Source organism: Pomacea canaliculata, linkage group LG13 (assembly GCF_003073045.1).
Source record: "Pomacea canaliculata isolate SZHN2017 linkage group LG13, ASM307304v1, whole genome shotgun sequence".
Taxonomy (NCBI): Eukaryota; Metazoa; Mollusca; class Gastropoda; order Architaenioglossa; family Ampullariidae; genus Pomacea; species Pomacea canaliculata.
Window position 1 is genome coordinate 8,602,041 of NC_037602.1, and position 13,918 is coordinate 8,615,958.

The window sequence follows — 13,918 nt, forward strand, 5'->3', positions numbered from 1 at the left end:
AGTAGTATGTTTATATGCAACTGTCTCTGGTTAGTGGTGCACCCGTCTGCCGGGGAAACCCGCTGGTGGATTTCTGCAAAGCTCAGAGCCAGATACCATTTCCCCAAATAACCCCAACACACATTTCCGTTCTCGGGAAACCCACCTACAAATATCCCCACACAGAAAGAAGTCAACAACACAGGTGTCAGGATTATACATGAATTACACCCCACTAGACCTTCAAGTCACACATAAATCAGTCAACGGATTCCTCGCGTTTCAAGAGGTGAAGTGCGGGGACCTCTTGAAGCCACACTTTCTTACATGATCAACATCCACCCGTAGCCTGTCATTTCAACCTCATGTTTATTCCACTTAAAGATACTTTGTTTGCCGACGCCTACTGATGTATTTCTCACAAACTATCACTTCGGCTTCTTTATTGAAAAAACCCTTTGGTTTGTTTCAAAGTAGAAAATTATGCATAAAAAACATCAACAATATTCACATTGAATCGGTTAATATCACATTACGCTAAGAACTATGGTAACGTGGTTGCCACGAACAATCTTGTCATTTGGCACACACGTATCTTTCCAATAAATCACAAAAGAATTTTTAGACGTGCCCGCGCCCTTTTTTTAAAACAAAAACATTGTTTCACTTTCCTGAACAATGGGTGACATCACTGTCTTTATACAAACTAAAGCAATAAACAAAACACGGCAAAACCAAATGAAGATCAGGTCTTTGTACGTCTTTTCTTTGACGTAAAATCCTTTTCCTCTGCGAACCGTTTGTTGCGTCTGCAGCAAAAAAAAAAGGAGCAGTTAATCAGTCATTTTATTGTAGTAATAATATATGACGCGAATTATGCCCATAAATATTAAGTCCTTCAAATTAAATCTTCCTCATTTAGTTTCCCTTTAAAACGAAGTTTTCCTTGTACAATTTCTTTCTTGATAGTATGGCCAGTCGACCTATTGGTTTTAAGAAAAAGTCGGATGAATCTAAACACACAAATAAGTGCTGTATATTCATAAAGTTTGAGTGTTTTTTGTGTTGAGAACTGACATGAAACCTCTAATCACTGACTTGCCATTTTCGAAAGACAGTTACTATATCTAGAAAATTCTAAATTACCTCTAGGAAACAATCGACTAAACAATGTCAAGAAAGGTAGCTCCAGAAAAATAATTCCATAAGCAATATCCAGTTACATCCTTTACCTATAGGAATGGAAATATTTACTAGCCTTTATAATCTTAGCGCTCGCACGAGCTTTCATAATAAGGGTCTACGATGTGACTCCTATGAGTTAAAATTACTACTCAACTCTTTTACAGACCCTCTAGCAGCCATGGCCAATTAACCCATTAAACAGGACAGTAGTTTGTTTAGTTTTAGAGCAGCTGTAGCCCTACGGTTCCTAATGATCTGGCCATCTATTGAAAGCACAGTTAATACAGAAATACAGCTATGCAGACTTACTTCTGATGGGGTAAACTAAACTTCTGTGGACAATCCTTTCTCTTGTGCTCCACCATACCACAAATGTAACAACCTGAAACAAAATGTAACTACCACCTCTAAATAAAATGTAACTGTTACCTCGAAATGAAAAAAAATTGTCTAGGAAAATCACATGCACACCTAGAATTCTTCACCATGCTCTACTCTTTGCAGTTTATTCAAACAGATAAAGAAGAAATGACCATCTACTCAGCAAGAAATTCTGAATTAAATGAAGCTAATTTGTGTGAAGCTACCCTGCAGCTAATTTCATTCAAAGTATTAAGTGAAACTGGTACCTAGCTTGTGCTGCTGCTGCCCACAATATGAGAGGGAAGGTCACAAACATCGCACTGTGGACAGTGGACACGTGAAGGCTTCACACATCTCTTACACGAATCACAGTGTTTGTAGGTGGTTCCATCCTGGTTGCAGAAACCAAGTTTAAACTGAGCAATATGAGCACACAGATTAATCAAACTACATTTACTTTGTTGAGACAAAAGAATGGAGAAGAGGGAATTGGTGCTTTATGCTGAGCCAGCAGGTAAGGCCATATCATGGCAAACCAACCAGCCCTGTAAACAGATCCTACAGGCAAAAAAAGCACTGCGGTAAGTTGAATAAGATGTTAGATCAACAGTCACTAAAATTTATCCGATGAACACAGAAATGAGTCAAATAGATTTGAATTAATATTTTAGTAACAAAAACTGAGTTAAAAACAACAAAACTTTTATGCCATGTTTAAAAAATAACTAGAATTTTTCTTAGACCAGAAATGCAGAGCACTTTGGAAGGGTCTATGCAGCTGAGTGCATACTCTTCTCCTCCTACCTGCAACTATCCACTCAGAAACAACCTATAAATTAAATTTTGAAAGCTCAGTGATGAGATGATATCCCCTATCCCAAACAATACACGCTTGCATTAAAAACTAAAAAAAGAAGTCACCAAAGTTAATGACAAATCCATCTCTAACCTTAGAGGTGCAGCTGCCACACTTGTCACAGTGTCTGTTTTCTTCTGCACTGAACCTCTGACATTTTGCGCAGAACCTACATGCAAAGAACACTTAATTCTTCCAATGAACCACAGAGTCTACTAGGTAAAAACAACCAACCTGTAATTCTAACCCAGCTCACAGTAGTAAGTCTTCAACAATTTCATCAAAAACAATATAAAAGCAACAGCATAGTAAATTCTTTGTGAAACACAAGGAGTTAATGTTGATACAACCGGCTAGAATATAATGACTGTGATATGTCCTGTGAAAATGTTAATCAATATACTGCTTAACCCCCAAAAAAAACCCCAAACAAACCAAAAACCCATGGATTTGTGTACAAAGATAATGCCAAATAGTTATTGAAGCATGGAAAACATTTACTGCAGCTAAAGATATTTGGTGAAATCTTTTATTTATATGTTTATACATATTTTTGCAGCAGTAATATTTTATTAAAAATCTTTGCACAATGGGCACTGCAATTTTCATTTCTCCAAACATTTCCTCAATTTCTTGAATCCTAGCTTGCCTTCAAAAATTACAAAGCCAGTTGGTGTTAATCAAATAATAGATAACAAACACTCAAGAAAGAAAAGAGCTCAGTTTTCTAGTATTCGAAAATGGTGCAAAGATGTAACAAATGCAGTAAATAAAATTTTTACCAGTAGCCTTCTGATGCTGGAAGAGCAAATAATTCAGCTGGCAAGTTTGTGAATATTCGGACAGGGCTTACCTTTCTTCTTAACTTCTTTTGTCTTGAATAAGGTGTGATTTTCATAATCAACCTAAAGGCATCCATTACAGAAACAATTCATTAATTATCTATATTTGTTTTACCCTTGTTGTAGTAACTGATAACTCATCTCTCAATAAATACTGTTATAAACTTATAAACTTGTACCTAATAAGGAATTTTTTCAATGGCGACATAATTTTACATATTTAAAAAACAGTGGATTTTGCATTGTATTCTGATTTAGTTATGGCATACCTTATAATCTAGCATCGTCAAGAGATGGCATTGCATCTGTAATGCGCTTTTCCATAAAGTAGGGGAAGAACCAGATTATTGGTAAGTCACTTATCTGCAAAACAGACAGACATTGGTTAAATAAATATTTAACACATTCAGGATGTTCAGTTGTGCATCTTTATGGTTATCTCTGAAGTAGCGAACTTAAATTACCAAAAAAAAATACTAGAAGAAAATCCACTGTTGACAAATAACTGTTACAATGAACTTCTTCAGTAGAGGTCTCCGTTCACAAATCTTAAAATGCAGCTACGGATGTCACTGCAGGAACTGTGTGATATAAAGAGTTCAATGTATGAAGGCTTGATCAAGCTTAAATGGCATCTCATGAAACATTTACAAATCTAAAAAGTATGAAATGACAGCAATGTGGCATCAATTTAAAAAACCCAGAATGAGTAAAATTAACTAGAAAAAAAAGAGGAAAAATTAAAACCAAAGCCTTACCACTTACATCCTATTTTGCTTAATGCAGTCTACAAAGCTCTAAAGCTCATGTCTTAAGAAATGAGTAAAATGAATGCTTAACTCTATGCTTTTCACTCTACTTGCTCATTTATCAGGTAAAGGTGGGTTTTTAAAAATTCTATTTTTCTGAGTGAACTGTAAAGACTTTAAGTTAAAGAGTTAAATGTTGAAGGTAATGCAGGATTTTGTGGCAATGCATTTGCTTTGCAATTTCAAAAAAAAAAAAAGAAATAAAGACAACATGAAAGGAACAAAAACTTCTTTTTTTAAGTTTTCTGATGACACACCTGTTTCCACATTTCGCTGCCAGGACTGCTCAATCTTCCTGAAGGTGGCTACAAGAGGTTCCACCATGCCTCCAAAGGGTGGATCACTCACTAAGACTACTCCTTTACCACCATCATGCAGAAAAGATAGGAAGATGGACTCTCCTTTGGAGTCAAAAAAATAGTGGTTGAACATGTTGTATAAACACATCTGTTTGCGTGGATATACTTGCATCTGAAACGTGAAAATGCACACCCTTCAAAAGACTATGATGTCAGTTCAGAAATACCTTATATGGCCTCCTCATCACTTACGCATTATGGCACATTAATATTTCTAGCAGTGAGGAGAAATGCTCAGAATAGCTGTCACTTTTTTAAAAGTGATACTGACCACAATTGAGCATATTAAAAAGAGCAGCACTGTGAAAAATCTGTACATTTATTGTCATTAATCTGTGTACATTGTTAATTAGGTGCAATGATGTACTTTAAGCATTACAGTTTTGTCATGCAGTTAAGCCACATCATGTCATGCAGTTAATCCTGAAGATCTTTGTCATGCAGTTGAGCCACATTTAAAACTGGCCTGAAAATGTCGATTATTCTTTCTTATCATCAAAGGGCAAAATAGTATAATTATACTCACATAGCGCTCATCTAAATCCAACAGAAGGCTTGTCAAAGTCACATTCCCTGACCTCTTTCTCAAAGTGATTGCTTCATGAATTCTTTGGAAAAAAAGTTTTCATCCAAAAATTGTTTGAAAATATATTTCTCAAGACTTTAAGAGGACTCATTGTAATGTCATTTTGTCTGTGTTATTGCACATAGTTTATTTGTACAAGGAAGGTTTCACAAGCTGGTTTTATCTGTCAGATGTTAGCATATTCACGTCAAAAAGTTTTTACTTCACAGTGTCAGAAACTTTTAATGTGCTAGTTTATTTATAATCTTGAAAAAAATTCTAAATGCTGGTTCACATGTATTACAAGTTTTCTAGTAGTCTTACCTTGGAGCACCAACACAAAGGACATGTGTGAAATCTTTACTCTCCAGATAAGACAACAGAAAGTCCACTGTGGTATCTGAGAACAAGTATTGCTTTAAAAAAGAAAAAAAATTAATGTCAAAATTAGTTCTTATTATACTGTTGACTGATTACTTGAATGTCAAGGTAGATGGTGTAATGGAGGTAATTCCTGAAACCTATACCAGCAGTATAATAAAACCACGATGCTTCATGAATTACCTCCTCGACAGAATCTGCCATGACATTCAATGATAGGCGGATAAATTAAAATTATATCAGTTTTTTTCTACCTGAATTGGGACTGAGACATCACTTTTTTTGTAAATCCCAAATAAATTACATGGATTCAGCAGACTTTTGAACAATGCTTTTTATACAGATGGAAATATATGATCATAATACTATCTAGTCTGATAGTCAAAATCCTGAAGATCTTTTTGTATCAAAACCTGCCATCAAAACCATCTGGAATATCACCTAAAATATGTCATTATTTAGAAGACCAGCATCTGGATGGTCAGGACAATTGCTGATTTCCATATCTTTTTTTCCATCACCATCTTTATCCGCCTTGCTGGATATCCCTCAAAATTTTTTTTTAAAGGGATGCAACTCTCTTTAGGAAATGTTTTGGATATTGTAATGCAGCTTGTGAAAAATTGTAATACATATTGTAATACAGCCTTGTACAAAAACTTGAATATGACATTCATTACTTAGTACCACGAAAGACTGAAGGGTGCATTCAACACTCACATGCAAAGATGTCAGTGTGTTAACAGCTTGGTTTGAATGCTAGAACTCCTACATTTAAATATAGTTTCTAGTGACTTAACATAGTTTCACATGTTTAACCCTGTTAACACTTAAATCAATACTAACTGCATATGTCTTATTGTCTTCATATGGTGCAAAGAAAGATGTGGGATGCTGGAGATCATGGAGTTTGACTTTGTGGCGGAGGACATGACCTTTCTTTTCATGCTCATTTAATTCTCCAGGCAACAGCACAATGCCGCAGGTAGTGCAAGCAGTTCTTTCTTTGCATGGCAACTTCTTAAACTGCAAGTATCTGTTGAACAAATTAAGTGTAAGATTTCAGAACTGCTGCAACATCTTTGAAGCTTTTATAAAAAGCTTTGTCATCAATACAGTGCCGTGTATTTAGGATCTTGCTTCTGACAGCATACCCAGAGCTCTTGTAAAACCTACACCGAATGTCAAGAAGTGGATAAAGAAATTAAGCATGACAAAAAACATAATTAAAACCAAAGTATATGGTAAAAGTTACAAATGAAAAGGCCAGAATGTATGCATGGTTTCTGATACAGAACATTGTAGTTTTGTTTATTCAGCATATACTTATATTCCTTTTACTGAAAAATAATCATAAACAGATGGTAAATCCGGAAAAAGTAAAAAGCATACCAGCCAAATAAATATCACAGGAAACTGAATGCATCTTTTATAGTCCCCACCCCCACCCACCTCCCGATCCTTTTAAAAAAACCTATGAAAAGCTCAAAAGTTTTTCTCCCTAGTATTATGACAAAAATTATGTCACTACCTTTTTCGGTTGGCAGTGTGGCTTTTCTCGCATTTTTGTATCTGAGTTTCATTCTGGGAGAGAGGATCTGAAGCTAGCTGTCCTTTGCTGTGGCAATATTTCAAGTCTTCTGCCCAACGGAAAAAACTACACTGTTTGCGATTCCTGAATGCTGAGCACGCAAAGAACTTTCGACTCCTCCCATCCTTCGTGTACTGGTCGAAAAGAAGACATGGTCCTGCAAAATTATGGGGACTTCCTTTCAAACACAAAGTTTCAAAATATGCATATATTAGAAACATGTATATTTGTAATAAATCAAAGCTTGTGTAGTTTACCAATCCTACGCACCCACCACCACCACAGGTTTATAATTATTATAGTCATTTTTAAAAATTGAAAACAAACCCACAGATGGATGGTTGGGGCGTTATGACTAAGGGTTAGCAGTTAGTTTACTGCATACTGGGTGCTTTACAGAGAAAGTAATACCAGACCTTCTTTTAATTAACTTAATTACTCTTTAAAGTCACCGAAACATTTATCAGGAACCTACATAGAAAATATTAGTTCGTGATCTTATCAAACTTTTCTCAAGTTTCTGAGTCTGTCCTCAGCTGTTGGTACAATGAAACAAGGTGGTAATAAATCAAGTTGACAAGAAAGGAGCTAGAAACGTCAGCGGTAAACGAATAATTCTGGAAACACACCGTGGGAACATGAGGGAACAGTATTAATATCCGGCTCTACCAGCACATCGATGTTTGAACACGAGGACGCCATTTTGATTGAATAGCATGGGAGTTAACTTGCATCGAATTGCTTGCATGCTCTCCCCTTAGTGTTATATACCAAGAAGTCTCACGTTTAGAAAGGGAGCCCGTAAAATATCCCGAGGAGCTTTGTGGGCTGTACACACAGGTACAACACTATTTGTTTCTAATTAAAACTATTTAAAGCGAATATTGCGCATATTCACAGCTACAGTTACTTTCTATTTTCGGTTTGTGAGGAGCAAGTGTCTGCAGCATGACAAGTCGACTGTAAACAAAACAAAATAAACATATGCTGTGGCTGTAGGTTTATCAAACGCAATAAACACTTGAGTTACGTATTTCGAGTTATTGAATAAGCAACGCGGAATCTAGAGTAGAGAATTTGTTGTGGCATTTGTCGATGTGAGGTCATTTCCGGTAAGCATTAACGTGGCGTGCATAAACATGATATTTTGTTTACAGTCATGTTTAGGCAATAAGTGACGTAATATTTGTCACAGTATTTTCTATTTCGGTTTCAACTCACGGGGGAAAAAAAATGAAAGTAGTTCCAGTTGCTAAAAGCATAGTTTGTTGCAGACTCTTTTGATATTGATTGGGCTTCAGAAGCAGTTTTATCATGGTTGGTGCTTGAAACAAGTGTTTGCTATAGTGTTACAATCTTCAATTCACAGACGAGCAAAAAGACTTTTTTTTTTTTAAAGGGATGAAATTCCAGTGGAAATCAGGAGTGCATGATTACAGCTGTTTGACAGTTCGCTGTGGATTTATCACAATAAGATGTATAGCAGTAAAATTGGCACAGATGTTTCATGTTGCTCAACTTGTACAAGATAAAAACTACTTAAAAGGCTGTGATTCAAATGAAATTACTTCTGAATTTTAATTCTGAAAGCACAGTGCTATTGCCAGTGCCTAAATTTGTATCCTCCTGTTCTTTCTTTAAGAGGATTTAGAAAAAGTGAGAAACAAGTACCATTGAACCTATTGTTCAGGCCATGTTAGGGTCTTATGAAAACTTTAAAGCTAATGAAACTTAGTAACGTTAGTGCAGATACCAATATATTATGATACCAAAATACTTGGCCTGTGAAAAAGCTTATGGTTCTTTACAAGAAAAAAAATGACACACAAACAAAAACAGATGCATGTATCATGATATACAAATGTGTTGTCTTTAGAATGCCATATGGAGGAAAAGAAGTTGCTTTACTGTTTAAGTTATTTCTGGTAGCAGTTGACTGGTGAAGAAAACTGCTTTTTTTCTGTGTGTGCAGTGAATCACATAGGGTAGACAGGGCATCTTTGTATGCAGATATTATACTCCATGGAGGGAGATGGCATTCAGAACATCTTGGGATCTGGTTTGACAAGTGATGAAAATGGATCAGCACCATCTTTGTCTCCTGCTTCTGGAGAGCTTCAGTTTGAATCTAATGTTTCCCAGCAGTTATCAGATTGTGCAGTGGAAAGCAGACATTTAGACATAACTGTTGAAAATAATGACAGTGGAGACAGCAAGATAGATAATGAGGTTAATAAGAGGATTGATGGCCAAGACATTGGTGAAGACCAGAGTGTTCTCAGAGATACTATTGACAAATATCCAGCTGGTGATGATGGGGAACTCTTAGAAAATTCTTTCGAGGTACAGTCAGAATCACAAGAAGACACTTTTGAAAGCTGTGAAGAAGATGAAACTGTGTTAGAAGAACACATAAGTGATGCTGAAACCATAGATCATGATGGAGAAATGAAGGAAGAGGGTAAGGATGATAGTTCAGAAGGCAAACATCTTCTCAGTCTCAGACAAGTGTCTTACCATCAGAAGATAACTTGCTGGATGGTCTGGAGGAACCCCAGGATGGTGCATGGATGACACATGATGATGAGTCTAGCACTAGAACTGAAGAAAACATTGACCATTTGGAAAATGCTCAGGTTAATTCAGTGCCTTTAAAGGCAGTCCAGATGAAAAAGGAGCCTTATTGTCAGTCAGATTCAGCAGAAGCTGACGCAGTTCTAGATAATAATGTTCAGCAATTTTCACTAGAAGCTGATGAGGTTTTAAACGACATTGGGCTTCAAGTTCAGCCAACTTCACCAGAAGATGATGCAGTTTTAGATGAAAAAAAGTCTCAAGTTCATCCAGCATTATCAGAAGTAGACACAGTTTTGGAGAAAGTTAAACCACCCTCTTATTTTAAATTGTTTCAAACTGAGACTATTCCTGAAAAGGATGAACATCTTTCTCTGTCTGATTCATCACCATCTGTTGTACTTTTGGATGATGGGGATCTTCATTCTCAGGCAAGTTTTTCACCCACTGAGGTAGTTTTAGAGAAGGATGAGCCTTTTTCTCATTCTGATTCATCACCAGGAGAGACCCTTTTTGAGCAGGATGAGCTGTTGTCTAATTCTGATTCATCACCATCTGTCGTACTTTTGGATGAACGGGTGCCTCATTCCCAGACAAATTCATCGCCAACTGAAGCAGTTGCTGAGAGGAACCAGCATCTTTCACTGTCTTCCGCAGCTGCTAAGGTTGTTTTAGAAAAAGATGAATCTCTTTCTCTCTCTGATTCATCACCTTCTGTAGTGCTTTTGGATGAAGGTGAACCATGCTCCCAGTCAAGCTCATCACCAACAGAAACTATTCTTGAGACATTTGAACCCCTTCTCCAGAAAGGTCTTCAGTCATCTGATACAGTATTAGAGGAAGAGGATGCTGCTGTTAACACAGATACAGCATTCCGAGTTCACTTCTGGATAAGCATGAGGTTCATTCACAGACTGGTGCAGTTTTGGATAAAGGTGAGCCTCTTTGTCACTCGTCTGTGCAACAAGATGAGGTTGCAGACAGAGACAGTTTTCAGTCTTCCTTTTCAATGTCTGAGGGTGTTCCAGAAAAACATAGGTCTCTTCTCCAGTCACATTTACAACCAGATGACAGGATAACAGATGAAGCAGAGAGTTTAGGTATTCACCTGTTGAGGCAGTTGCAGAAAAATGTGAAAGTCATAAGCTGTGCTCATCACCAGCAACAGATATTACAGTGAAAACCAACCTGCCTCCAGAGGAAGGTTTACAATCCACAGATGCTACTCTTGACAGAGATGGTCATAGTTTCCTATCAGGTTTACCAGCTGCCAGAGATATTTTAGAGAAACAGGTGCCTTTTTCACAGTTTTTTTATGATGGGCTAGATAAAAGTGTATGTAGTTCTGATTCAAGTTCTTCTACAATGGATGCCATTGTGGAGAAGGATCTCTCACAGGCAGAGTTATCATCATCTGGGGTCCTTAAAGAGACAAATTCTAGAATTCAACCTGTACAAGTAACCTTTGGATTTGAAACATTAACAGGAGTCCCAGTAGGAGACAGCACTGACCACTCTAGAGAGTTGCAGAGTGGGATGGAAGCAGAAGGGAAACAGTTGTGTACATGCTCATTAGTAGAGCAGTTTAACCGGGACTGGTCCATTAGATGCAGTCAGTTACAGAATCTGACCCCTGAACAGTACTACTTGGTTCTCCTGGAGCATCTCCAGTTTGTTCAGAAATTAACAAACAGCCAACCATCAGTTAATAAAATCCCTGACAGTATTGATGGAGAAAACAAAAATACAAACTCCTCTGCTCCTGACCATGAAGGAATTCAGCCCTGCCCACTACATGGATTCATGTCACAAGCAGAAGGCACAAGCCTGTTAAACTTGTATTTTAATCATGAAGGCATCCTTCCAGGTTCATCTGGTCTTGTTGGAGGTATTGCAGGGATCTTGGATAGTCTAGGTGCACAAGCACGAAGTTCTGCTCAAGAGGAAGAAGAGCTTCCACAAGGGAAAAAACTGATGAAGCTGAAAGACAGAATTGAAAAAGAGTTGCAGAATCTGCATGAAAAAGAGAACTATATGAAGAAAACCTTGAGAGAGCTAACGGCATCCAAAACAAAGGTAAGTTTATGCAAACATCTAGTATCATTTGAATGCATAGGTAAAGAGTAGAACTAGAAGTTTTATACTGTAATGGCCATAGGAGCAGTTAACTGCAAGTGATCAACTGTGCAGGTGGCAAGTAAGACATAACCTTGTCCTTTTTAATTCTTATTTACATTTTTTTCATCTGCTTGCCTAAAGGTGGATAAAGAATGGGCGGCCTATATCAGCCAGCTTCACTCCAGACTAGATAAGCAGCACCGCCAGGCCAAGGAAGTGTTCTATAAAAAACACAGCAGTTGCGAAAAAAAGATAAAGGAACGTCAGATCGAGGTACGTATGTGTAGGTGCATGTGAAATATTTATTGCAAGTCTGTATAATAATGGTAATAAATTCAAAATTTAAATAGCATTTACTCACACTCATAAGGACAACTTAGGCAACATATGAGGGACAGAAGAACAACTAAATAACACATGAATGACAGAAGGATAAACAGTACTGATGACGAACAAAAGACATAAAAAAAGTAAAGAGGATCCAAGTAACAAGAACTGAGAATATGGTTTCTTTACAAAAGGAAGACAAGCAGGGAATAAGTGTAAAAGGGTGGAGGGTGTGAAAAAGGACAAGCATTGTTGACTGTTGTTAGGAGTAATGCTTAAGGAAGAGGTGCGTTTTCGGTGCAAGTTTAAAGAATTCAAATAGTGGGTAGGTGGCAGATATGGAGATAGTTTCATTGTTTCGCTGCAGTAACTAAAAATATTGTGTCTGCATGTTATTCTGGTGACAGGAATAGTTAGGAGACAGTCATCAGATGAAAGGCGTAATTGTCTGGCTGGGACGTAAGGAAAGAGAAGTTCCGAGAAATATGGCAGGTGCCAGAAAAGAAATTAAAACACAGCATGGACAGTTTGTACTGAATACGAGAATGGATGGGTAGTCAGTGCAGAAAACGGTGGAAAGGAGTGACATAGAGTAGCTCTAAGCATCAGACTTGTTCTGTACGTTCTGCAGTTTGTGAAGAAGGTATGCAGGGCAGCCAGTAAGCAAAGAGTTGCAGTAATCAAGCTGAGAAAGTACAGACAAAAATGTTAGTAGTGCGTGAAGAGAGAATATGACGGATGGCGCTGATGTTACAGAACTCATAATAGGAAGACTGACAAAGAGCTGTAACTTGTTGATCAAGAGTCATATCTCCAGTGACAGTGAAGCCCAGATTCTTGACGGATTATCATTTTAGATATTACAGCATTCTAATAGCAAAAACAACAGAAGATAAAAATGTTTTGCGCTAACCTTTACACTAATGTTACAGTTCTTTCTTAGAATGTGATATTGTCCTTTTTTTATTTTTTTTTTTTTTGTTTTGTTTTTTTTGTTTTATGATTCATGGTTACACATGGCTTAGGGGATGATGTACCTTTTAGAAATGGTTGCAGAAGCCCAGTTCCAACATATTTTGGCTTTTTTTAAAAAGTGTGGATAAAGTACTTGCTTCTTATACAACTTAACTCAGAAATTATTACCATCTGAAAATAAGCATCTTTGTAGATATTTCCTGTTAAACATTTAAAATACAAACTAATAGCTTAAAGATTTTGTTGGTTGTGGAAGTGAGAAGTGTTGGAATGGAACAGTTTAGTACTTTGTCACTAAACACCTTACTAACATGATGTTTCATTAGAATTTGTTTTTACAGCATTGCATTCATTTGGTGAAAATGGTTTGTTTCACAGGTATGCAGCTATCAGACCCAGCTAACAAACCTTCTGGCTCGCGTGGAAACAGCACTTCATCATGATGGGTGCCCCCAACCATCTTCTGGCTTTAAAACTTTAAAGAAGGAGTTGACTACGATTCTAAGTATGATGCCTGAATTTCAGGTAAGTCTGGTTGGAGAAATTCATTTATTATTGAGTTAGAAAGTCACAGCTAGTAGTTGATTAGTGGTTATTCATTCTCATCATGGTGAATTCTCATTGGAAAACCCAGAGTATACTGCAACAAAAGTTACAGTCACCATTTGTTTAGGTTTCAGACAAACCAAAAGTAGTTGGTCATGGTGAATGGTGTAAACATGGCTTCCATGTAAATAACATTTTGCACTTCCAGTCAGTCCTATCTACCTATGTAGCTGATGGGCCTTTTGCAGTCAGTATGTTCAATTATCTTCTGCTTATTATCTTATTTTCTTTCGATCAAGTTTTACAGAATTTTCAATGTTGCATTTTCATATGCTATGAGGAAAGTTTGTTTCCATGACTATTGCTGTTCAGATTTATTTAGTGAAATTTATTCTGCCTTCCATCTTACTAAAGTTTGTGCATGCAAGTTCACAAATTTTACTAATAG

General features: G+C 36.9%; 2 protein-coding genes across 5 annotated transcripts in view; one reads left to right on the forward strand and one right to left on the reverse strand.

The window, feature by feature from the left end:
* LOC112554392 (zinc finger CCHC domain-containing protein 4-like) lies at nt 1-7,680 on the reverse strand. The gene is given in 14 exon segments (XM_025222151.1): nt 1-788; nt 1,474-1,546; nt 1,794-1,919; nt 2,477-2,552; nt 3,166-3,233; nt 3,235-3,288; nt 3,495-3,515; nt 3,517-3,588; nt 4,263-4,505; nt 4,920-5,001; nt 5,283-5,374; nt 6,186-6,375; nt 6,871-7,087; nt 7,560-7,680. Coding segments are annotated over 12 exon segments (1,314 nt in total). The 5' UTR covers nt 7,633-7,680; the 3' UTR covers nt 1-788; nt 1,474-1,546.
* The window catches only part of LOC112553619, a 22,396-nt gene continuing 16,135 nt past the window's right edge, over nt 7,658-13,918 (forward strand). For 2 of the 4 annotated variants that reach the window (XM_025220966.1, XM_025220963.1), the window contains exons 1-4: nt 7,658-7,770; nt 8,903-11,580; nt 11,764-11,895; nt 13,303-13,449. In XM_025220966.1, the coding sequence (XP_025076751.1) occupies nt 10,870-11,580; nt 11,764-11,895; nt 13,303-13,449 (990 nt within the window). In that variant the 5' untranslated portion in view covers nt 7,658-7,770; nt 8,903-10,869. The other 2 variants (XM_025220965.1, XM_025220964.1) reach the window with 2 other exon arrangements.